We start from the raw sequence: 26,505 nt of genomic DNA, 5'->3' as shown, positions 1-26,505 counted from the left end.
TGGCAGCCGTTCGTCGACTTTCTCAGGGAAATTTAAAATGTCAGCAGATGCAGCATTCCAAGGGGTGGGAGGGGGAAGGAGAGGGTGGCAGAGGGCTGGATTGTTGTTTTATGGTTGGGGTGTGTGAAGATTGGGATGGGGGTGGAAATGTTTATTATACCATGTTTATGTCATTGTTATTATTATAAAAACTTTTAAATACCTTAATAAAAATATTTTTTTTTAAAAGGGAAAAGGGATTGGGGTGGCATTGCTGGTTAAAGGGGAGCTTTGGCATTTGTGAGGTAGGATGTTAGCTCCAACGATATGGAATCTGTATGGGTAGAGCTCAGAAATACCAAGGGGCAAAACCCACTAATGGGAGTTGTATATAGATCTGAGAATTAGGAGCAGTTCAGAATTCAGAAAGGAGAACAAAGTGATTGATTAAGAAGGGGAAAATAGTGTGGGAGAATAAGCTTGCGGGGAACCTAAAAACTGCCTGTAAAAGTTTCTATAGGTATGCAAAACGAAAAAAGATTGGTGAAGACATATATAGATTTCTTGCAGTCAGAAACGGGAATTTATAATGGGGAATAAAGAAATGGCTGACCAACTAAATACATACTTTGGTTCTGTGTTCACAAAAGGAGGGCACAAATAATGTACTAGAAATGTTGGGAACACCGGGTTTAGTGAGAGGGAGGAACAGAAGTCAGTTTTGGTAGAGAAATGGTGTTGGGGAAATTGATGGGATTGAAGGCCGATAAATCCTCGGGCCTGATACTCTACATCTCAGAGTTCTTAAGGAAGTGGCCCTAGAAATAGTAGATGCATTGGTGGTCATCTTCCAAGATTCTATAGACTCTGGAACAGTTCTTGCAGATTGGAGGGTAGCTAATGTAATCCCATTATTTAAAAAAACTGAGGTAGTGAGAAAATGGAATTCTCGACTGATGAGCCTAGTGTCAGTAGTGGGCAAAATGCTAGAGTCTATTATAAAAGATTTAATGGCAGAGCACCTGGAAGACAGTGGCAGGATCAGACAGAGTCAGCATGGATTTATGAAAGGGAAATCACGCCTGACACATCTGGAATTTGTCGAGGATATAACTAATAGAGTTGATGAAGGGGAGCCAGTGGATGTGGTTTATTTGGACTATCAGAAGGCTTTTGAGAAAGTTCCACTTACGAGATTAGTGTGTAAAATTAAAGTGCATGGGATTGTGGGTACTGTATTGAGATTAATAGAAAACTGGTCGGCAGACAGAAAATAAAGAGTAGGAATTAACAGGTCCCTTTACAGATGTGAGGCAGTGACTAGTGAGGTACTGCAGGGATCGGTGCAGATCACACAAAGCTGGGTGGGAGGGTGAACTGAGGAGGATGCAGAGATGCTTCAGTGTGATTTGTACAAGTTGAACGAGTGGGCAAAATGTATGGCAGATGCAGATGTGGATAAATGTGAGGTTATCCACTTTGGTGGCAAAAACAGAAACATCATCATCATAGATGATGACATTTAAATACATGCAGGTTCGAGATTTTGCCAGAAAGGAGATACAGAACTTCCCGGAAGAACCGGCCTCCACATTGCTGGAGGAGGTGCTGACGACAAGGGGACTGGAGAAGGGGGTAGTGTCAGCGGTGTACGGAGCTATTTTGGAAGACGATAAGGCACCACTGGAAAGGATCAAAGCAAAGTGGGAGGAAGAGTTGGGAGAGGTTATAGAGGAGGGAGTTTGATGTGAGGTGCTCCGGAGAGTAAATGCCTCCACCTCATGTGTGAGGTTGGTGCTGATGCAGCTGAAGGTAGTATATAGAGCACACCTCACGAAGGCGAGGATGAGCCGATTCTTTGAAAGAGTAGAAGATGTGTGTGAGCGTTGTGTGGGGGGGGGTGCTAATCACGTTCATATGTTTTGGTCCTGTCCAAAGCTAGAGGATTACTGGAAGGAGGTTTTTAGGGTAATTTCTAAAGTGGTGCACGTGAAACTGGCCCCAGGCCCCCGGGAGGCCATATTCGGGGTGTCGGACCAGCTAGGGTTGGAAACGGGTGCAGAGGCAGATATCATAGTCTTCGCCTCGTTGATCGCCCGAAGGCGGATCCTGTTGGGATGGAGAACAGCCTCTCCACCCAGTGCCCTGGCGTGGCGGGGGGATCTGTTGGAATTCTTGACTCTTGAGAAGGTTAAGTTTGAACTGAGGGGAAGGACGGTGGGGTTCTACAAGTCATGGGCATTATTCATCATGCACTTTCAAGAATTGGATAACATTGAACATTAGATGGGGGGGAAGGGGGCTGTGTGTATTAAGGGTGACTATGGGTAATCCCTAATTCCTTTTTGTCACTTGGTTATGTAAACATGCAGGCTAATGTTTGAGGGTTGGTGGGAGGATGGGATCGTTGTTATTGTTATGGGGATTGACATATTTGTTGCTGATTATTGTTTATTGTTGGTGGGTGTAAATTTGGGAGAAAATGTGAAAAAGGAGAATAAAAATATTTTTTTAAAATTTAAAAAAATCATAGATGATGACATATATTATCTGAATGGCTTTGGATTGAGAGAGAAGAATGTGCAACAAGACTTGGGTGTCCTCATACACCAGTCACTAAAGGTAAGCATGCAGGTTCAGCAGGCGGTAATGAAGGCAAATTATATTTTGCCCTTCATAGTGAGAGGATTTGAGCACAGGAGCAGGGATTGGATTGGATTTGTTTATTGTCACGTGTACCGAGGTACAGTGAAAAGTAATTTTCTGCGAGCAGCTCAAACAGGTCATTTAGCACATGAAACAAAAATACATAATAGGGCAACACAAGGTACACAATGTAAATACATAGACACCGACATCGGGTGAAGCATACAGGGTGTAGTGTTAATGAGGTCAGTCCATAAGAGGGTCGTTTAGGAGTCTGGTAACAGCAGGGAAGAAGCTGTTTTTGAGTCTGTTCGTGCGTGTTCTCAGACTTTTGTATTTCCTGCCCGATGGAAGAAGTTGGAAGAGTGAGTAAGCCGGGTGGGAGGAGTCTTTGATTATGCTTCCCGCTTTCCCCAGACAACGGGAGGTGTAGATAGAGTCAATGGATGGGAGGCGGGTTTGTGTAATGGACTGGGCGGTCTTCACGACTCATGACTCCCTGAAGTTTCTTGCGGCCTTGGGCTGAGCAGTTGCCATACCAGGCTGTGATGCAGTATTTTGCTGCAATTATACAGATCCTTGGTGAGACCACACCTGGAATATTGTGTACAGTTTTGTCTCCTATCTGAGGAAGGATGTTCTTGCTATACAGGGTGTGAAGCGAAGGTTTACCAGACTGATTTCTGGGATGGCGGGACTGACTTACCAGGACTGACTTATTTGGAGAGATTGAGTCGGCTAGGAATATATCCGCTGGAGTTTAGAAAAATGGGGGTTGCGGTTGATCTCCTAGAAACCTACAAAATTCTAACAGGACTAGACAGGGTAGATGCAGGAAGGATGTCCCTGATGGCGGTCAGTCCAGAATCAGGGGTCACAATCCAAGGATACAGGGTGAACCATTTAGGACTGAGACGAGGAGAAATTTCTTCACCCAGGAAGTGATGAATCTGTGGAATTTACTACCATAAAAAGCAGTTGAGGCCAAAACTTTGTATGTTTTTGAGAACGAGTTAGATATAGCTCTTGTGGCCAAAGGGATCGAAGGATATGTGGGGGAAAGATGTTGTGGAGTTGGATGATCAGCCATCGGGGCAGCCATTTGGGGCAGCACGGTAGCATTGTGGATAGCACAATTGCTTCACAGCTCCAGGGTCCCAAGTTCGATTCCGGCTTGTGTCACTGTCTGTGCGGAGTCTGCACATCCTCCCCGTGTGGGCGTGGGTTTCCTCCGGGTGCTCCGGTTTCCTCCCACAGTCTAAAGATGTGCAGGTTAGGTGGGTTGGCCATGATAAATTGCCCTTAGTGTCCAAAATTGCCCTTGGTGTTGGGTGGGGTTACTGGGTTACGGGGATAGGGTGGAGGTGTTGACCTTGGGTAGGGTGCTCTTTCAAAGAGCTGGTGCAGACTTGATGGGCCGAATGGCCTCCTTCTGCACTGTAAATTCTATGATAATGAGTGATGGAGCAGTGTCAAAAGGACTGAATGGCCCACTCCCTATTTTCTATGTTTCTGTGAATAGCCTCCACCTGTGCTGGGACCATTTTTGATTCTATGAAATTGTGTGTGGAAATCAGTAATTCATATACCTTGTAATTGTCACTTGTGTTGTGAAATCCAATGTATTTACCTTGAATGGAACGACACAAGAAAAAAAATAAACTCTGGATAAAGGTGAATTGCATCTCTTTGACACATGGTGCACCATGTGCATTTACTGGGGCTGGTTTAGCACAGTGGACTAAACAGCTGGCTTGTAATGCAGAAAAAGGCCAGCAGTGCGGGTTCAATTCCCGTACCGGCCTCCCCGAACAGGCACCGGACTAGGGGCTTTTCACTTTAGGGGCTTTAACTTCATTGAAGCCTACTTGTGACAAGCGATTATTATTATTATTATACTTTCAAACATTTTTTTATAAATTGTGACTCGACCGGTCAATGATTGCGAGAAGCATTGACAGGAAAAGCTGTACAATGTTTAATTCTCATGTCAAATCCGATTTGAATTTTATAATCACTGTTAATGGAAATAAATTGCTAAAATTTCAGGGAAATGAAATGAGGGAAGGTAGCAATCCATCATGGTTCAACCCTAAAGAAGCAGTTCAAGTCATGCGTTATTGCTGTCTCCTGTCAAAACACTACACAAACCCAGTACCGCTTTCTGAGATTGGGGTCATTGCACCCTACCAAAAACAAGTAGGTACACCGAGCTATCTTTATTATAACCCTTCTTGCATGTCGGGCCTCTTCACGAATTGCTGATCTCTTAAGTCCACTCGAAATTGAAGGAGGTGACATCTCTGGTACATATTAAAACTGCGCACTTCCAACTTGCAGTAATGTTTGTTGACCATTTACAACTTGCTTCCCTGTTAAAGATATATCAAGGTTGGGATTCAAAATGCAACAAACGGGGGTTAATTTGGATATTGTTTGTCCATAAAAATAATTTGGCAAGAGTAAATACGAGGACACAGCCATATTTGTGAGATGGGAGCCTAAATATGCAGAGTGAAAATATGCAGTTTTCCCAGATCGGGATCCATAATCTGCACAAATATACAAGTGAATGTGTTTGTTTTTGTGCATACAGGTACAAAAAATCAGAATCCTTCTCCGAAGTGGTTACCTCTCTGACATAAAGGTTGGATCTGTTGAAGAATTTCAAGGCCAGGAAAAACTTGTCATAATTGTGTCTACGGTAAGCTCCATTACTCATTGCGTTAATTTGGTATCTTTAAGTCACTTACAATAGCTCAGCAGAGGGGATAGCGTTAATACAGAAACTGTTCTTTCCACTAAAAACATAAGATGCTGCAGGGCAGGCAACATTTGGGGAGAAAATGAGTTATTATTCAAGGTTGATAACCCTGTTCCTAGCCAGAATATTACAGTCTACTCTTCAATCCTTGTTTAACTTTATTAAAAGGGAATATTTTATCCATATAACTTCTGATATCAAGCAGAATTTAACTGTATATTCGGCCTATCTAATATTTGACCACTCAATAATAGCAGTTACAATAGAAAAGAGTTGCCGTCGGGGCCCTCGCGATGGATGATAATTTCAATTGGGTAACACACAGGATGTAACACACAGGATGTATTTTCAGAGCTAGCATTAAAAATTGCATAATTATGAAATTCACACAGCATTCATAATGATACAAAATACACAGGATTATTCACACTATAATCGGGAGACTAAATTAAACAATAAACTTGCCAAAATTAAAAAGCTAAATATGAACAGATCAGATGGTGCCTGAATAAGGAGAAAGAGGAGCCAATGTTCAGACAGTAGTGGGATAGTGACTAACCTGCTCCCATTTCCAGCATTTACTCATTTTATTTGAGGTTGGTATGTGTAGTTTCCCTTTCTTGATCATAAGTCACTGTTGTGGTTACAATGTGATTTCACCCCTTAATCTTTTGGGCTTCTTTCCTATCCGCCTGTGTTCTCTGAATTAATCAAATTTAAAGAGACCTTTTGTAAATCAACCTTTTTAAAAACCGGGTACACGAATGATTGACTATGATTAAAGAATGATTCAATTGTAAGTATTAATATTGGTATTGTGGATAGGATTTAGATAAAACAGTTGTGTGGGAATGCATGGCAAATTGAAGACGTTTCAACTCCCAACAACAGAACAGACATTTTTAAATTAGTGTTTTAAAGCCAGAACTACCAATGTAGCCCAATAACCATGTGCAAAATGCTGCAGATGCTGGAATCTGAAAGAAGAACAGAGTATGCGGGAAAAACTCAGCAGATCTGGCAGCATCTGTAAGGAGAGACAGCAGAGTTAATTCTTCGAGCCCTGATGGATCTTCACCAGCACCTATGTAAAATCCGAATTAGAGGCGAATCAAACCACCACAAGTAGTAATCCTGCTCCAACTCGCTATTTTTCGCACTTGTTCTATAACATTTAAAGCTCTTTAAAATATTTCTGAGCAGATTTTCAGGTTGAATATTAAGTGTAGAGCGAATAAAAACACACGGTTTTAAGCTGTTGCTTTTTGGTTATATGTTGTTTGGTGCATATTTTTGTTTACCTTTTTGTATGAAAACTTACGAGCAACTTAAGAAGACATAACATTGAAACTGTTTTTTTTTTCCTTTTTAGGTACGGTCCAGTGAAGAAAATCTGTGTGAGGATACGCGTTATGTTTTAGGGTTCCTTTCCAACCCCAAAAGATTTAATGTGGCCATCACAAGAGCAAAAGCACTGTTGATTGTGGTTGGTAATCCACATGTTCTCCTCAAGGTGGGTGAACTTCTTTGTCAGATTGAATTTCTGTCGTTGTACCTTGATTGTGCTTTAATATCTTGGTTTATTTGATTTTTTAAAAACTTCAAAACTTCCCGTTTCTTTAAAAAAACACCAAAATAGTGTATGAAAATTGGTTGTGACAAGTTATTAAAAATTTTATTAAGGAAGGAATAAATAATTTTTAGACTATGTGGTATCACGTTGAAAGTATTGTGACATTGATTGTAATGAGACTTTTTAAATATGTCTATTCCCTGCAGGATCCATGTTGGGGCGCATTTCTGGAATACTGTGTGGTAAATGACGCATATGTAGGTTGCAATCTCCCACATGAATTCTTAGTTCAGCAGGGGTAAGTTTGTTTTCAAATTACTCCACAGTCCCAGCTCCTCTTTATTGAGGTGGGTTAACCCAAGTTAATAGTTAAGCTAACACAGGCAGCATCACTGTGAAGAGAATAAAAGATGACCTTAAAGGTAAATAGCTGAAGGGGATAATCCGGTAGGGGACAGGTGTATATATACATAATGAGGAAAAATAGAGCCTGTTCCAATAGCCCAAGAGGCTGGTGGAAGAAAAACATCTTACTTTGGTTGTCAGTCACCAAACCCTCCTCATGAGGAGGAAAAAATTCCTCCTTATCTCTGTTTTAAAGGATCATCTCGTTAGTCTGAGATGGTGTTCTCTGGTTCTAGTTCGGTCAGCTGCTGCTGATAGTATGGGGAAAACTGAGACATATATAAACGTGACACTTAAAACCCAAGGAAGGACAAATTGTACAGATGATGTACTCTTCCATTCGGTGCTGCCAAATACCGTTGTCAGCAGACAACTGCTGAACCCTTTGTATTTTGTCCATATCAGTGGCGCCCCCTCATGCGCTCTAGTGGTCCATGTTGTAGAATAAATTGCACAATATTGCAAACAAAAGACTCTAGGCTGTTTTGGAGGAAGTTTCAGAACCTGCCCAAACGTCTGAATTATTTATTTCAGGATTCCAATGGTCTACTCGGGGCTTCAATTGACTGGAATCTATTTGTAGTTGGGTTCTACTGCTGAGTATGTGCTCTTAAGTGTTTTGGACCATGTCTTCAGGTTACAAACAAACAGCTAGCCTTTAGTTTGGTGTGGAAGGGCAAACAGTATGGAATGGTGACTGATGGGGGCAGCATGGTAGCACAAGTGGATAGCACTGTGGCTTCACAGTGCCAGGGTCCCAGGTTCGATTCCCCGTTGGGTCAGTCTGTGCGGAGTCTGCACGTTCTCCCCGTGTCTTCGTGGGTTTCCTCCGGGTGCTCCCACAGTCCAAAGACGTGCAAGTTAGGTGAATTGGCCATGATAAATTGCCCTTACCAAAAAGGTTAGGAAGGGTTATTGGGTTACGGTGGAAGTGAGGGCTTAAGTGGGTTGGTGCAGACTCGATGGGCAGAATGGTCTCCTTCTGCACTGTATGTTCTATGATGTAATAGAACTGTGACACTTAAACCCGAAACACTTCTTCAGTGTTTCCCTCCCTACCCCCTCCTCTAACCCAAAAAAAAACAACCGCTGTAAAGATCAAGAGGAAGGCTCGAGGGCAGGTAGAAGTAGAAAGAGGTTGAACCGTGACGTCACAGCCTGCAGGTAAGGGATTGGCTGGTGACTGGTAAGTAGTTTTTCTTTTATTTTCCCTCCTGCGGGGCGCACAGGTTGCTGAGTGAGTACTTGCTGAGAAGAGGAGTGAAGAGGTAAGCTCTTTCTTTCTTTTTCTTTTTTTTATCTAGAGGGGATGGTAGGGAAGGCAGTGCAATGTTCCTCCTGCAGAATGTTTGAGGTGAGGGACGCCTTCAGTGTCCCTGCTGATTTCATCTGTGGGAAGTGCACCCATCTCCAGCTCCTCAGACACCACTTTAGGGAACTGGAGCTGGATGAACTTTGGATCATTCGGGAGGCAGAGGTGGTCATAGATAGAAGCTTCAGGGATGTAGTTACTCCGAAGAATAAAGATAGATGGGTGACGGTGAGAGGGTCTGGGAGGAAGCAGTCAGTACAGGGATCCCCAGTGGTCGTTCCCCTTAGTAACAAGTATACCGCTTTGGATACTGTTTTTTTTTTTGGGGGGGGGGGGGCTTACCAGGGGTAAGCCATGGGGTACAAGTCTCTGGCACAGAGTCTGTCCCTGTTGCTCAGAAGGGAAGGGGGGAGAGGAGTAGAGGATTAGTCATTGGAGACTCCATAGTTAGGGGGATAGATAGGAGATTCTGTGGGAACGAGAGAGACTCGCGGTTGGTGTGTTGCCTCCCAGGTGCCAGGGTGCGTGATGTCTCGGATCGTGTTTTTGGGATCCTTAAGGAGGAGGGGGAGCACATAGGTACCAACGACATAGGTAGGAAAAAGGACAGGGATGTAAGGCAGGAATTCAGGGAGCTAGGGTGGAAACTTAGATCTAGGACAGAGTTATTATCTCTTGGTTGTTACCCGTGCCACGCGATAGCGAGGAGGAATAGGGAGAGAGAGGAGTTGAACACGTGGCTACAGGGATGGTGCAGGAGGGAGGGTTTCAGATTTCTGGATAATTGGGGCTCATTCTGGGGTCAGTGGGACCTCTACAAATGGGATGGTCTACACTTGGACCAGAGGGGTACCAATATCCTGGGGGGGAAATTTGTGATTGCTCTTTGGGAGGGTTTAAACTAGTTCAGCAGGGGCTTGGGAACCTGAATTGTAGCTCCAGTATACAGGGGGTTGAGAGTAGTGAGGTCATGAGTAAGGTTTCAAAGTTGCAGGAGTGTACCGGCAGGCAGGAAGGTGGTTTAAAGTGTGTCTTCTTCAATGCCAGGAGCATCCGGAATAAGGTGGGTGAACTTGCGGCATGGGTTGGTACCTGGGACTTCGATGTTGTTGCCATTTCGGAGACATGGATAGAGCAGGGACAGGAATGGTCGTTGCAGGTGCCGGGATTTAGATAATTCAGTAAGCTTAGGGAAGGTGGTAAATGAGGGGGAGGGGTGACATTGTTAGTCAAGGACAGTTTACGGTGGCAGAAAGGACGTTTGATGAGGACTCGTCTACTGAGGTAGTATGGGCTGAGGTTAGAAACAGGAAAGGTGAGGTCACCCTGTTAGGGGTTTTCTATAGGCCTCCGAAAAGTTCCAGAGATGTAGAGGAAAGGATTGCAAAGATGATTCTGGATAGGAACGAAAGCAACAGGGTAGTTGTTATGGGGGACTTTAACTTTCCAAATATTGACTGGAAACACGATAGTTCGAGTACTTTAGATGGGACCGTTTTTGTCCAATGTGTGCAGGAAGGTTTCCTGACACAGTATGTAGATAGGCCAACGAGAGGCGAGGCCATATTGGATTTGGTACTGGGTAATGAACCAGGACAGGTGTTAGATTTGGAGGTAGGTGAGCACTTTGGTGATAGTGACCACAATTCGGTTACGTTCACTTTAGTGATGGAAAGGGATAGGTATATACCGCAGGGCAGGAGTTATATCTGGGGGAATGGTAATTATGATGCGATGAGGCAAGACTTAGGATGCATCGGATGGAGAGGAAAACTGCAGGGGCTGGGCACAATGGAAATGTGGAGCTTGTTCAAGGAACAGCTGCTGCGTGTCCTTGATAAGTATGTACTTGTCAGGCAGGGAGGAAGTGGTCAAGCAAGGGAACCGTGGTTTAGGAAAGCAGTCGAAACACTTGTCAAGAGGAAGAAGGAGGCTTATGTAAAGATGAGACGTGAAGGTTCAGTTAGGGCGCTCGAGAGTTGCAAGTTAGCTAGGAAGGACCTAAAGAGAGAGCTAAGAAGAGCCAGGAGGGGACATGAGAAGTCTTTGGCAGGTAGGATCAAGGATAACCCTATAGCTTTCTATAGATATGTCAGGAATAAACGAATGACTAGGGTAAGAGTAGGGCCAGTCAAGGACAGTAGTGGGAAGTTGTGCTTGGAGTCCAAGGAGATAGGAGAGGTGTTAAATGAATATTTTTCGTCCGTATTCACACAGGAAAAAGACAATGTTGTCGAGGAGAATACTGAGATTCAGGCTACTAGACGAGAAGGGCTTGAGGTTCATAAGGAGGAGGTGTTAGCAATTCTGGAAAGTGTGAAAATAGATAAGTCGCCTGGGCCGGATGGGATTTATCCTAGGATTCTCTGGGAAGCTAGGGAGGAGATTGCTGAGCCTTTGGCTTTGATCTTTAAGTTATCTTTGTCTACAGGAATAGTGGCAGAAGACTGGAGGATAGCAAATGTTGTCCCCTTGTTCAAGAAGGGGAGTAGAGACAACCCCGGTAACTATAGACCAGTGAGCCTTACTTCTGTTGTGGGCAAAATCTCGGAAAGGTTTATAAGAGATAGGATGTATAATCATCTGGAAAGGAATAATTTGATTAGAGATAGTCAACACGGTTTTGTGACGGGTAGGTCGTGCCTCACAAACCTTATTGAGTTCTTTGAGAAGGTGACCATTATACTGGTATAATGGGCTGAATGGAGTCCTGTACTGCATGGTTTGTAATGTTTACTTTTGGTATTGTTAAATGGTGTAATATCATCTATAACAGTTCTGAAACACGCCCAGTCAGCACTTTGACAGGATACAGGGTAGAAACTGAAAATAATAGATCGAGGAGTGTAAGGATTTAGTTCTTTTTGTTGCAGCTAATCTGTTGCATTAGGTAACGTGTGTTTTTTAATTGATTCAGGTGCGTGAGAGAAGACATGTTTTTTCATTTCACTGACCTTCCCGGATCTGTTCCAAATCCTTCAGTTACCCCAATCTTCTCCCCTCCACTCAAACTTGTAATAGGTACAAATGCTCTGACTCCACTTTTCTGACTTTGAATTCCTAATGCTTATGAAAATCTTCAAAAATGACTGCACTATTCAGTGAAAAGATGAAAGGGATCACCAGTAGTGCCACTTCCCACTTGCTAATAACACACTTATCAATGCTCAGTTCAGGGTCTGCCAGAGCCATTCTTTACCAGAATTCTTCACACCCTTGCCTTAGAAGTAGATACAAGAGTTGAATGCCAGAAAATTGAGAGTATGTTGTCCTCGCTATCAAGACACCATTCAAACAACTATAGCACCAAGATACTCAACCAAATCGGAGGTCAATATGGGCCAGACCTGTTGTGGAACAGGACAATAAATACATTAGCGGGTTTCTCCGTCCCGCCGTACCAGATTTCTAAGTTTGCAGATGATACAAAGATCTGTAGAGGGAGAGGAAGTATTGAGGATGCAGGCGGGCTGCAGAAGGACGTTGGCAGGCTAGGAGAGTGGGCAAAGAAGTGGCGGGTGGAATACAATATGGAAAAGTGTGAGATTATGCACTTTGGAAGGAGAAATGGAGGCACAGACTTTTTTAAATGGGGAAATGCTTACGAAATCAGAAGCACAAAGGGAATTGGGAGTCCTTTTTCACGATTCTCTTAAGGTTAACGTGCAGGTTCAGTTGGCAGTTAGGAAGGCGCACATGCAATGTTAACATTCATGTCAAGAGGGCCAGAATACAAGACCAGGGATGTACTTCTGAGGCTATATAAGGCTCTGGCCGGACCCCATTTGGTGTATTGAGAGCAGTTTTGGACCCTGTGTCTAAGGAAGGATGTACTGGCCTTGGAAAGGGTCCAGAGAAGATTCACAAGAATGATCCCAGGAATGAAGAGCATGTTGTATGAGGAACGGTTGAGGACTCTGGGTCTGTACTTGTTGGAGTTTAGAAGGATGAGGGGAAACTTACAGGATACTGTGAGGCCTGGAGAGAGTGGACGTGGAGAGGATGTTTCCACTTGTGGGAAAAACTAGAAGCAGCAGACACAATCTCAGACTAAAGGGACGATCCTTTAAAACAGATGAGGAATTTCTTCAGCCAGAGGGTGGTGAATCTGTGAAACTCTTTGCCGCAGAAGGCTGTGGAGGCCAAAACACTGAGTATATTTAAGACCAAGATGGGTAGGTGTTGATTAATAAGGGGATCAGGGGTTATGGGGAGAAGGTAGCAGAATGGGGATGAGAAAATAATCAGCCATGATTGAGTGGCAGAGTGGACTCGATGGGCCTAATTATGCTCCTATGTCTTATGGGATTCTACGTTTCGCCGATTGGTCAACGGGGCTTTCCTTTGTGGGGCAGCCCCACGCCGTCGGGGAAACCCTGGGCTGCCGACAAAATGGAGAATCCCGACTCGGAGAATTCAGCCCCATATTTCTGATTATTGGAGATCAACCACTACAGGATTTCTTAGGAAAGTGATCTTGGCCCAACCATCTTCAGCATATTTCTCAGAGAGCTTCCTGACATTATGCAGTCAGAACTGGGGAAGTCCGCTGATGTCACTGTTCACCTCCATTCACGACTCCTCTGACGAAGCAGCCATGCCAGGATACACAGAACTTGGAGAACATTCAGGTTTGGGGGCGATAGGTAACTGCCATTTTGAACAAGCAAGAGCCCAGCTTAAACCAACATTACCACCATTGCCGAACCCCTACCATCTGCATCTTGTAGGTCACAATTGAGCAGAAACTTGGGTATCAACAATGTGTCACCAGAAGACCAGAGCAGTGGCTGGGTGCTCATTGGCAAGTGACTCGCCACCTCAACCCTCAAAAGCATTTCCAAAAGACTCAATCAAGAGTATGATGAAACTCTCGCCTCTCTAAATTGGTGCGGATGCAACAACACTTGGCATCAGCACCAGGACAAAGCAGTTCACTAGATCAGCTCGGTGATAGTTACATCATTGTTTACCACCTCTGTCACTACTGCACTATGACTGCAGCATCGACTCTAGAATGTACATCAGTAATTCACCAGTTATTCCAGCAGCATCTACTATTCTATTTTCTACTTCCATGGGCAAAAACAGTATTGTCACTTCCATACTTCCCTTCAGGTCACAAATCATCCCCTCTTTAACATGTATTGCTATTGTGCCATTGTCACTGGGTAAGTACCAAGAATTCCCTGCCTGCACCATTACCACAAGATGGCACACTACCATCTCCTCAGCAAATATGAATGGGCAGCAGCCATGATAGATGAGTGATGGGTTGTAGTGCATTGAACAACGTGCAAGCCTAGTTATGCAGTTGGTTGGATATTTAAGGATGAATTCGCTGACAATTCATGAGGTCATTGAACTTCTTCAGCACTGTGTCCTGGTCCTCTGGGCTTGACTGCCTGCTTTGACCGCCATGGCTATCTACTCCTACTGCCTTTTCAGTTTGTCTAAGAGGGTTACCTGATCCCTTGAGTAGAAAATTTATCTCCCTCTTGTCATCCAGTACAGATTCAGAAAATCTTAGACCGTACTTACGGCAGCATGCTGGAACAGTGGTTAGCACTGCTGCCTCACAGTGCCAGGGACATCAGATTCAATGTGACATTCTGCCTGCGCCTGCGTGGGTTTCTCCGAGTACTCTGGTTTCCTCACACTGTCTTAACGATGTGCAGGTTAGGTAGATTGGCTATGCTAAATTACCCTTTAGGGTGGGGGATTGGGTGGCCTTTCAATGGGTCAGTGCACTCGATGGGCCGAATGGCCTCCCTCGACACTAGAGATTCGAAGTACTCCTCTGTTACACCATAATACATTCCCCTTTCTGCACACTCTCCTTCATCAATGTTTCCAGTTCCTGCTCCAGCCAGAATGTGCTCCCTTCAAGAGGTTCAAACCATTTGCTTCCTCTGCCCCTTGCTGAGGAGTGCAGCCACTCAACAATGCATTTATCATGGCTGCAGGCAGCAGTCATGCAAAATAGCATGCATCACAGTTTGCATTGTGACCCCTGTGCTCTCGAGCTATCGTGTTTAGCCCCCAGCAACTTCACGTCATGTCCGTGTAACACAGGCAGCAAGATGGTGTGCCAAGCTAATGGGGGAACAGTCCAACTTGGGACAGCATCTGCTGGATATTCGCATTTCACTGTATATCTGCCTCACGCCTGAAGTTGCTGAACTATTAATATAATAAATAATGATGAGTACCATGAGCTTCACCATTATTCACCTCTTCATTACTGCTCCATAAATTATCTCCGATTTGACTAATTCAGAAGGGGAAAACCTTTGTAAACATCTTGACCAATTTATTTTGAAAGGGAACTTCAGCCATATGAAATTGATGTAGCTGTTTCTATTTATAATTCTGAATTATTTGTGGTCTCCTTTCTTCCCAAATGTTTCTTTCACAAGAATTGCTTAATGGTTTATCTAGGTTTGATATAGTACTTTTAAGTCCACAAGCTCACTTTCTTTTTCTGGACAAAAATATTGCAAAGTACTTCACATAGAAGTGCTCGCAGACTTTTGCTATCACTAAAAGACAGTCTAGAACATGTGCTCTTTCAGAATAAAAGAAACAATACCAAAATTCTTCTCATAAAAATATCAAAGTATCCTTTTGAATAATAAATTTTAACATATTTAGTATTTTCTAACATTTTGCAGCATGCCAGTATAGATCTTCACAAATACTGAGGGATTTTGCTAATTCTAGAGGTACTGGGATATGAGCTAGTCGTCGACTCCATGCAGGATACATTGCAGGGCCAGTTTCTCAATTTTCAAGCATTTAGTTATCACTTCATCTCAATTTCATAGAAATATAGAATTGTACCATGCAAAACCCATCATCCCTGTGCTAGGTCATTGAAAGAGCAATCCAATTATAGAATGCACGTGCAAAAATAATTGCTCAAATATCACTAAAGCTTTTTCTCATTTTTGTTATTTTCAGATTTGACGCATCTGTAGCCAGGAAAACCTGCTAAAACATCGTTTCGTTTTGGAACTTGCTTTTTTAAAAAGAAATAATAGAGAAGATCTCTTCAGAGGAATGTGCTGCCATCACATTTTTGTTGCTGTTTCTAAAAGTTTTTAAACTATACGTTGAGGCAAATTGTCCTCTACCCTTTGATTTCTAGAAGCATATTAAAATTTGAATTTGGTTAACTCAAATTAGTTTTATAGCAGACGTGCATTGAATATATAAATGAATATATTCAGCATTGGGATATTTGTGTTGGATTACTATATAGTATTGTTCGTGAGCTCTGCAACAACGTTGCTCTGGTACATGAAGGCTATTAGAATGCACATTTTCTTCACAAAGCTGGGCCACCAGGTGGAGCACTAATGCAAGTCAGAATGTTATATCTCTTTGCTAAGTGGTAGGATAGGTGAAATGTAGTGGGTGGGGGTGCATGGCGGAGTTACTGAGTGCACCTCGGCTCTATCCAATCAACTAGTTCTGCAGCTATATTAACAGCAGTTACGAGGAAACCTGCACCTTGCACCCCTAGTATTCATATACATTGGGGAGGGGAGGGCTGCTTTAGCTCAGTTGGCTGGACAAATAGTTTGTGATGCAGAGTAAGGCCAACAGCATAGGTCCAGTTCCTTTACTGACAGGTCGTTCATGAAGGCCCTGAACCTTGCCCCTGCCTGAGGTGTGGTGATCCTCAGGTTAAATAATATAAAAATTTTTAGTGTCACAAGTAGGCTTACATTAAACACTGCAATGAAGTTACTGTGAGAAGCCCCTAGTTACTACATTCCGACACCTGTTCGGGTACACGGAGGTAAAATTCAGGATGTCCAAATTATTTAGCACTTCTTTCGGATCTTGTGGAAGGAAACCGGAGCACCCAGTTGATCACCGTCAGCTCTCGTCTTCAAAGGGGAAAGCAGCCTGTGTTTATCTGGGACTATGGCGACTTTACTTACGTTAGGTAATATCAGTAATAAGAGGCAAATAAAATAAAATGAGAGACCCACTGGCTACCATTTTAAAAGTTAACCAAGAGTCAGGGGTGGAAAGTCATCTTGGACAGTGCACAAGTAACATAAAATTGAATATGTTGCAAGCTAATGGGAAACATTTCTTCTGTTCTTCCCTCATTGAAATAAGTGGAACATGCAGAAAATATACATTATCTTTTTATTGCCCCATCCTTGCATACATCTTAAAGGACAAATTAGTACTTTTGAGCCAGTAGGATTTGAAAATTCAGATTCCTGTAGGCTTAGTTTGTGTAATTGATGAAGGACGCAACAATATTTTGTTCAAATGTTGAGAATTTAAGGTTTGTGTATGACCGAGTTTATCAAAATTTAAATGTCCACCTGTGAAGTTTTATTTTAAAAAACATGTTAAAATTCTACATGTTTGTCATTTCACAGCTTACACTCATTAAAGTGAATACCGTTTTTGTACATGAATCGGCTATAAATTAAAGGTTTCCCATAGGGAGAGGGTTATTGGAACTTGACATCAACATGGGGGAGGGGGCAGGATTCTCCGACCCAGTCACTGGGGTGTGGCGTGAATCCTGCCCCTGCCAAATTCTTCAGTGCTGGGGATGGGAATCACGCCGTGCCGGTCGGTGGCCACTGGCAGCGGCCCCCCCCTGGCGATTCTCTGGCCCGCGATGGGTCGAGTGGCTACCCATTTTCAGCCAGTCCCACTGCCGTATATTACACCAGGTATGTGCCGGCGAGGGAGGGGGATCTGGCCCCCGGAGGTACCCCAGGCCGCGATCAGGGCCCACTGATCCACGGGTGGTCCTGTGCTGTGGGGGCACTCTATTCTTCCGCGTCGGCCGCTGTGGTCCTACACCATGGCCGACGTGGAGATCTTCTCCCCCCCCCGTGCACATGGGCTGGGATGACACCAGCACACGCACCAACTCGCGCCAGCCAGCAGAGGCCCTTCAACGCCAGTTGGCGTGGCACCAAGCCCCTTCCCCAGCAGCAGCGCAAACCACTGGTGCCAGCCTAGCCCCATCCTCCGCACCTTTGGGGCAGCCCAACACTGGTGGTTTACGCCACTCCTCGGCCCCGGAGTTGCCCGCCCTGCAGAATCCCACCCAAGGTCACCATGGACCAAGAACAATTCTGCATCATTGTCTACTCCACTCATTCTACTGGATGCCTATGCACACAAATCTTTGCCTTAAGCAGCTCCCGACTTCAGTCAACGCAAAATTCTGCAGTTCCAAGAAATTGGAAATAAAAACAGAAAACGTTGGAATACTCAAGTCTGTTTCTCCCTTGCATCCAACATTTCTCACTTATTATGGGTTCTAGATTAAATTTGGAATGCTTCTGTGAAATTGGCCATGTCATGGAGTGTGGAAGCAATTGGCTTATGCAAAATTCCACATCGAAGTAATAAGAAGTGTTACATTAAGGGCCTACTATATATAACTAACTTAAATTTACAGCCATACAAATCAGCATAGGATTATGGCAAAAATAAGTTCTTAATAGCTTGGGGATTGGTGTGACATGTTCCTAATGAGTCTTTTTGATGGGTGGTTCAATTATAACCATCTGCAATCAAATGGACTTGCCATTTGAACCAAGAATGCAAGACAACTAAGGGAAAAAAATGCATGATTTGAATAAGCTTTAGCCAAACTGATTTCAGTTAGTTATTTGTGCTTTTTCAAACTTAATGATTGGCACATGTTTATACTAATTTGGGAGAACTTGAAGATTTCAAAAGAAAACCACACAAAACAAACCAATGGTGCATTTTACTTTCATAGGCAAAATTTATTGTTTCTACCTAGACCAATGAAATTAGTGAATGATTTGTATAAAAAAATTACAAAGATAACATGATATCCCTGGTATGCACTACATGAGTATAACAGTATTGATTTTATTTTAATCAGTGATTCAAAACAAATTAAAGTGAAAAAAAATATATAATTGTCCCCATAAAAGTAAAAACCACCAAACCTAACTATTCAAAAAGCTTTCTAGTACACTATAGTTCATAAGAAATTATCCTGTGCCTGTCTAATACCAAGGCACAATTTCACAGGTCTGTGAGGTAAAGTTGATCTGGTTTAAAACCTAAAGCCAACATTTCTTTTTAAACCCAATTTAATTCCTGTTCATGCAAATGCAATTTTTATATTTTATAAAGTTTCTTCTCAAAATCTGCAGTGGAATATCCACATTAGGCACAGAAGTACACCAGGTACATTACATACAAAAAAAAGACACTTGAAGAACATGTCAGTCTGCTCTGACGGTTCATGGAAGCATCTGTAATATAAAGGTAAAGACAGAACTGGAGTCTAGATTCAAACATGAACTTAAGTTACACAATGATCACAATGATCTGTGTTGCCACAAATTGGAATGCACATAATTTATATTTAATGTCAAAGCTCCATTAAAGAATTTATCGATGAAGTAGCAAACTGTTTACTACCAACTGGAAGAAATAGTTTTTAAACTTTCCTCTTATTTACAGTTTGTTCAGTTAGACAATTACATTTTTCTGTATAGTTTAAGGAAACAATAGAACTGGTCAGGCTTTCAGAACTGGAATACAAATCACCCACAAATTCACGGGGTTTAACAAATTAACATCCATATTCATAATACACAAGTCCTCAAGCACACCGTGCATGAACATCTTCTGAGGGAGCAGGAAGAGGCAAAGATGCTTCTCCTTCACAAAATGATCTTCCTATGACTTGCTATAGACTGGCAGTTTCCCCACCAGCAGCCGGCTTGGAAAACTTCTCACTAGAAGGGAGGGATCTGCGTAGTTACATAAGTTTCTTGAACCTCCCTTATCATAAGGATTCTGGTCAACATTTGTTCCATTGCCTCATTACTGACTGGTTGTGTTGAATACCAGATTGGGCTATTTGGCGCAACCACTGGTTCAGCATTCAAGTAGAAGGCATCATTACGCCCTTTAGCACTCTGTGGACTACAAAAAAATTATATTATTACTTTAAGATATTCATAGGATGATACAGAAAAAGTAAATTAAGTAATTCCTAAGGTTTACAGACAAAGTCTATCAGTAACAATAATGACATAGAATTGCAAATTGTTTTGTAGAGTTGGGCAGTAAGATTTAATTCCATCAGACCATGTAGATGAAGCATTTTGTATTCTGCCAGTTATTCACTGAATTTTGCATCAACATAAGACAAAAATAATGTGCAAAAGGATCCAGTTTGAGTAGTTAGTGCATCTACAGTAGCTGAATCATATCTACAGATTCAATGCAAATTAGCTTATCTAATTCATCTGGATCATCTATTACTTAGACAGGTTACATTTTTTCTCAACCCCATTCACTCTTTAAAAGGTAGTAAAGTATAGCTGACACAAAAATACAGAATAATTAATAGTGAATGCTTGGATCACAACTGGGGTGTAAAAGAACCCTGCTTGATTTGCAAATGGGGAGGAGAGGAATTGTAGGATGGAACATCGCAGAATCTGCTCAGGTTCAGTAAAAACACAAATTAATAATGGGCTGAATGGCCTCATCTCATTCTATACTTAATTGATTTTAAGTGGCTCTACTAAAAATACCAGAGGCAAAAAAGTCAAACTTCCAAATTACTTGCGGCCAAAAGAGATCTAATCAACCGAAGGGGTAGTTTAAAAAAATGCAATTTATTGGTGGTGTACAATCAAAATAGAGCAAAACAGGTAACATGCATTTAGTGCGGGTGTGATCCACCTGGATATTTTGTATCATGTGCATTCTCTGGTCTTTTACCGTGAGAAGGTGCTTTCATAGCATAACAAAGAAAAATGTCACATGGAACAGTCAACTTGAGACACGTCTGCATGACTTTGTCCATGAACAATCTAGGTTTAATGTTATGGTGCCTGGATGAAAATAAAACCTTTGCAATGAGACAATGCTGTAAATAAGCAAAGCAACGTGAAGAACGGAGAGAACTGTGTAATGCAATGTCACAATTACTGGAAAATGGACAGAAGGAATCGTACCATTTAAAGAGGTAGAAGTCGTAGAGCTTTATGGGACACCTCAAGGGATTCTCTGAATTTTCAAGTTGTTCAACATACATATCTTCTGTGACTAAAATGAAAAAATCCATTACATCCACAACTTCTAATAACTGATGCAACAATAATTATACTTGAGCTTTAAAATAAACAGCAATGACAAGTTATAAACAAAAAGCAGTTTAAAAACAAATCTCAATGAATTTGTGCAGTCTCTTCAAAGGTGCTACTTCCAGCTCTAGGACTTGAATCCAAATCCATTCCATCCATGACAAAAAACTTGCTCTTACGAGGGTACGAGTTCAAATTATTTTATGTAGTCACTCATGAGTTTACAGCAGGGCAGGCAAGAGGCCAAGGTAAAAGGTTCCCAAAAGCTGCACTTTCATGGCAGACCACAAAGATGTTTAATGCAATGATCTCCCAAAGTCACACAGTGGCCTGGATTTTTGCCACAGCAGGGAACCTCTACTGTGACGAACATGGCAGAGGTTCCCAAAAATCACAAGTCCTGCCCCCAAATGTTGCACTTCAGTTTGTGCGGGTATTTCATTCAGGCAACTGGCCATTTAAATCATCAGCTGCCTCCACTCAAGTCGATTTTTGTAAATCCAGGAGTGAAAAAACCCAAAGTGTGCAGAGTAGACGTGGTAAAGTGTCTGAACTTCGAGCATTTCTTTGGGCTAGCCTTTAGAAGTCCCATTTGGATACGGTTACAGGACACCTTTGGGGGAATGTCAGGTGCCTTTTGGGGCAGGTAAGGTGACCTTTGGAAAACTAAAAGGCATAAAAGCGCGTAAAAAGTGGATTAACTATCAAGTTCATTGGAAGCATCAACAAATCTGTGGAAACTGTCAAAAGGACTTGGCTAAGTGTCAAGAAGGACGATCAAAAACATCCGTCAATGGGAACTGACTTGGCCTTTAAATCTCTGAAAAAACAATTGCTTACTATTTCACTTCGTGTGTCGACTAAGCCGGAGGTTTCCATTGCTGGATTAGTGCTGTTTGACTGATTTCTTAACCATCCATTATTACAGCAAGGTGGCTCTTATTTCACTGTTCGATTGACAACTACAAGTGGTTATAGACGCTTTGAAATGAGAACATAAATTACAGTGCTTGCTGTTATTAAGGGTGTGTGCACGGAAATGAAATGTTTGTTGCTATATGGCTATGTCCTTGAAAGAATGGAAATGTAATATATGGGTTTTTATGAATTTTTTTCCCATAAAGTCTGCAATAGGTACATAGAACTTTATTTTATCTCTGCATGGGTCCAGAGATCTTCCTATGGTGGATACTGGGTGAGTTGGCATAATAGGTGCAAGGATGTTGGTGGGCATGGATTGACAGGAGTACTAAAGGGCCATGGAGAAAGCATACGTGGGTATGTAGGGTTAAAGGACATAGTGCATGACATGAGATGGCATGGGAAGTGTATGTGGAGGGGGGGGGGGGGGGGGGGGCACAACGACAATGAAGGCTGAAGGGATGTCTTTTTTTTTTGGACACAGAACCAAGCCTTTCACCCAGCCCACCTACACAGCTGGCATCCTCCTCACTACTTAGTCACCTGCCCTGACTTCCAATAAAGTTCTCCCCCACTTCTCCTTTTTCCTGTCCCCACCTCCCCTTTATTGTAAATATAGTAAGACTTGCATTTATATAGCACCTTCAATGGGCACAGACATCCCAAAGTATTTAAGTGTAGTCACAGTTGTAATGTAGTTGCTCTTTACCCCTGCTAGATGTTCCTCAAATCCAGTGGTGGTCGCCGCTCTTAGAATTTGGAAACAGTTTAGACAGCATTTTAAGCTCCTTTAAGCTTCACCTGCCCCTATTTGTAACAATCACCTTTTTCTACCTTCTATGTTTAAATTGTGGGAAGGGAAGAGTTTGGAGCGTTTGGGGACTGTTCGTGGAGAGGAGGTTTGCCAGTTTTAAGGAGTTAGCTGATAAATTCCTGTTGCCCAACTCCAGCCTTTTTCAGTATTTTCAAATACACGACCTCTCATGGAAGGCTTTTCCTTCCTTTCCTTTGAAACCACCTTCTTCTTTGACAAAGGGGATTCTGTCCCTGGCATGACTTTGCAGGGAGAAGTCTATTTTGGAAGTACAGGGCTATATTCTCTCAATGTATTCTGTTCCAGTAAGCGGTTTGAGGGCAACATTTTAAAGTGAATTGGGCCCTAGTCTTACTGGTGAAATTTGGAGTGAGGCTCTTCATAGGTCATGTGCTCGGTTGAGCCTAATTCAGTTTAAGAAGTTACACTGGACGCACTTGACCAGGGCATGGATGAGTGTTTTTTCCCCCCAAATGGAGGATAGGTGTGACTGCTGTTCTCTTGGCCCAGCTAGCCACTGGCATATGTTCTGCTTCTACCCCAAACTTGTAGGCTTCTGGGCTTCATTCTTTAATACCATGTTGGAGATACTCCATGTGGATTTAGACCTGTCCGATGGTGGCCATATATGGGTTGTCGGATTCTCCAGTGATTCAGTCTGGGGTAGAGGCGGACGTTGTCGCCTTTGCCTCGCTGATAGCCTGGAGGTGAATATTACTTGGTTGGAGGTCTCCCACTCTGCCCAGCGCCTCTGCTCGATTGGGTGACTTTGTGTTATTCCTACACTTGGAGAAAGTCAAATTCACCATCAGAGTGTCAGTGGAGAGGTTCTACCCAAGATGGCAGCCATTTATTTCCTTTTTCCAGGATTTAGTCACCGTCAGATTTTCGGGAGTTTAGGTTAATTGTAGTATTTAAGTTAATTATGTATCTTTTTTGAAAAAAACTTTTTTGCTTGTGATTGTTTTGCATTCTGTCCTGGTTTGTGTTGATTAGGATAAAAAAATTCTAATAAACATACTTTTAAAAGAACAGTTATAATGTAGTAAACAGCGGTCAAATTGTGTGCAAAACAATAAGTTCTTTAAAACGTATAGTACCTTTCTGTCCAGCTTGAAGTTGTCCATATAATCGTAAATATCGTATACTAGAGCACTTATCCTTTGAATTGCCTGGATTCTTCTTCATCTGTTTTAATACTTTGGAGAAAGCCAACTTAGAGTGTTGTTCAACTGTTTTCAGCATAAAATACCTGTGAAAATATTTCATCGTCAAAGTTTAAACATGTATCTCACCGAACTAAAAACATGTTTCTTTCAAATTTACTTGCCAGTTAAATGGCCTGTAGAATCATTCTATATTAAGGCACTAATAGAAAATATCTTTGCTTATTTTCTTAGACAATAAAACTGAAATTTTTACAGTATATTCTAGTTCACCAAATGCACAAGTTAATTATTCCTCATTAAACCTTAAATGAGTATTTTCAGATTAATAATACAATCGCAAGCCATACTTGGTGTTGAAATAGATCAGTGTGTACAAAAGAGTAGCTGGAGAGTGCGCTCCCAATTGCTTACAATCCCATAGCATCTCCTCAGTAATACGGCTAGGAATGACATAACCTGTCAAAAAAAAAAAAAAAGAGGTTTCAAAAAACTTCACAATTTTAATTAATTTTTTTAAAAAACTTGTTTTTGTGGTTATTGCTTAAAAAAATGCATGCTTAGTTTCCTGAATACATTAAAAGGTTTTGTAGAATTGCACATACAAACTCTATGAAGGAGTAAATGTTACAATCCTATTGTATCCCAATTGACTGAAACAAATTTGATGTAGAAACCTAAGATTGTTAGCTAATAAATCCATAGGATTTAGTGACATGTAAAGATCGATGTCCCACAGTGGAGAGAAAAGTATCCCGAGCTGGTGCTATTTGTGCGGACACTCGCCCTCGGCTCCTTATACAGTAGCTTTCCTCAGTCCACAAATTGTGGTCCAATCCCAAACCGTGCCAGAACTGCCATCAAGTACCCCCATTCAAATGCTTTCTCGGTGTCCAATGCCACAACACCTGTTTCCTTCCCCTCCGCTGGTGCCATAACCATGTTCAATACCCTCCTAATGTTCAAATTGATCTGACTCCCTCTCACAAACCCCGTCTGATCTTCACCGATCACCTTCGGGAGGCACTCCTCCAGTCTACCTGCCAGCACCTTCGCCAATACCTTTGCGTCCACGTTTAAAAGTGATATGTGCCTATATGACCCACACTCCGTTGGATCCTTACCTTTTTTAAGCAACAGGGAAATCAATGCCTACCCCACAAGTTTGTGATAACACCCACTTTCCTATCTCCTCCTCAAACATCCCCACCATTAGCGGTGCCAGCTTATCCTTGAATTTTTTATAATATTCCACCGGAAACCCGCCCTGCCACCTTCCCCGACTGCATCCTCCCTCCTCCCAGTCGCATCTTTTATCTCCTGATCCACTATTGCCGCTTCTAATGTAGCCCTGTCTCCCTCCCCTAACCTCGGGTACTCCAGCCCATCTAGAACTTCCTGCACCTCCCAGTCTCCCCCAGGTGGTTCTGACCTGTACAACCTCTCTTAGAATTCCTCAAAGACCTTATTAATCTGTTCCGGAGATACCACCAACTTCCCTGCCCTGTCCCGCACCTGAACAATTTCCAATTTCCCTTGGCGCTGCCTCCCTCCGAAGCTGACCCGCTAACATACCCGCTTTCTCGCCATGCTCGTAAACTGCACCCCTTGCTCACCTCAATTGGCGCACCGCCTTCCTGGTAGATAGTCGGTCAAAGCTCGCCTGGAGTTCCTTTCTCTTTTCCAACTTCGTTGAGTCCCATCTTCTGCATAATTCCTATCTACCTCCAGCATCTCATCTATTACCCTCTGACACTCCAACTTCTCCTCTTTGTCCACCCTAGCCTTAAACAAGATCACCTCACCCCTCACCACCACCTTTAGAGCCTCCCAGACAACCGCCTTCGACACCTCACCCATGCAGTTGAAACCTACATATTCCTCAAAACCTACATTTTCAATTTTGTCACAGAATCCTCGGTCCCCCAACAGCCCCACATCTAATTTCCACCCCGGCCTCTGTACTACCCCATTCTCCAGTACCATATCAACACATTGCAGAGCATGATCTGATATTGCAATTGCAGAGTACTCCGACCCCTTAACCCCAGCCAGCAAAGCTTTCCCCACCACGAAAAAGTCGATCTGCAAGTAAACCTTATGGACCGCTGAGAGAAACGAGTACTCCCGCTCCCTCGGAGTCCACCCTTCCAATTTCCACCATTAGCCCAGTCAGCGTCTTCGCGCCCCCACCCCCGACGGGACCAGCGGGCGCAGCCGTGACCTGTCCAACCTTGGCTCCTACACCAAGTTCCAGTCTCCCCCCTCCTCCCCCCACTATCAGGTTGTGTGAGTCCAAGTCGGAGATAGCCCCACACACCTTCTCCACCGTGGACTAGGCAGGGATGTCCTATGTCCCCCCCTGTTGTTTGCACTCACGATTGAGCTGGTGGCCATCGCGTTAAGAAATTCGGGGGGGTATGGAAAGGGATGGGGGTGGGGGTAGAGCATAGGGTGTCCTCATATGTCGATGACTTGTTACATGCGTGGGAACAGAGTGTGTCAGGTGTTTGGGTCTTTCTTGGGATACAAATTAAATCTAGACAAGAGTGAGTATTTTGTGGTGTCTCATCGGGGGGTGGGGACAGGGATGAGGGAGGGGGGGGGGCTGCCATTCCGTAGGGCAGGGACTCACTTTAGGTACCTGGGGGTGCATGTTGCTCGGGAGTGGGAGGGGGGGGGTTCCGTAGGTACAACATTTCTAATTTGGTGGAGAGGGTGAAAACTGATCTGGCAAGGTGGGATGGTCTCCCTGTCACTGGCGGGTCAGGTACAGGCGTTCAAAATG

General features: G+C 43.0%; 2 protein-coding genes across 3 annotated transcripts in view; one reads left to right on the top strand and one right to left on the bottom strand.

Annotated features, from left to right (window-relative positions):
* mov10l1 (Mov10 like RNA helicase 1) overlaps window positions 1–17,120 on the top strand; it is a 108,966-nt gene extending 91,846 nt beyond the window's left edge. For both annotated transcript variants that reach the window (XM_072471440.1, XM_072471441.1), the window contains exons 23-27: window positions 4,675–4,824; window positions 5,222–5,329; window positions 6,762–6,902; window positions 7,169–7,260; window positions 15,643–17,120. In XM_072471440.1, coding sequence (XP_072327541.1) covers window positions 4,675–4,824; window positions 5,222–5,329; window positions 6,762–6,902; window positions 7,169–7,260; window positions 15,643–15,676 — 525 coding nt within the window. In that variant the 3' untranslated portion in view covers window positions 15,677–17,120. The remainder of the gene's footprint in view (window positions 1–4,674; window positions 4,825–5,221; window positions 5,330–6,761; window positions 6,903–7,168; window positions 7,261–15,642) is intronic.
* A 1,323-nt stretch (window positions 17,121–18,443) lies between these two features.
* LOC140387994 (transcriptional regulator QRICH1-like) overlaps window positions 18,444–26,505 on the bottom strand; it is a 72,791-nt gene continuing 64,729 nt past the window's right edge. The window contains exons 6-9 of the mRNA XM_072471439.1: window positions 24,068–24,176; window positions 23,652–23,803; window positions 20,688–20,778; window positions 18,444–19,644 (exon numbers count right to left, since the gene is read on the bottom strand). Of these exons, the coding sequence (XP_072327540.1) occupies window positions 19,455–19,644; window positions 20,688–20,778; window positions 23,652–23,803; window positions 24,068–24,176 (542 nt within the window). The 3' untranslated portion in view covers window positions 18,444–19,454. The remainder of the gene's footprint in view (window positions 19,645–20,687; window positions 20,779–23,651; window positions 23,804–24,067; window positions 24,177–26,505) is intronic.

This window comes from Scyliorhinus torazame, chromosome 13 (assembly GCF_047496885.1).
Source record: "Scyliorhinus torazame isolate Kashiwa2021f chromosome 13, sScyTor2.1, whole genome shotgun sequence".
In the NCBI taxonomy this organism is placed as follows: Eukaryota; Metazoa; Chordata; class Chondrichthyes; order Carcharhiniformes; family Scyliorhinidae; genus Scyliorhinus; species Scyliorhinus torazame.
Note: the sequence above shows the minus strand (reverse complement) of the source record. Positions and strands in the feature narration are given on the sequence as shown.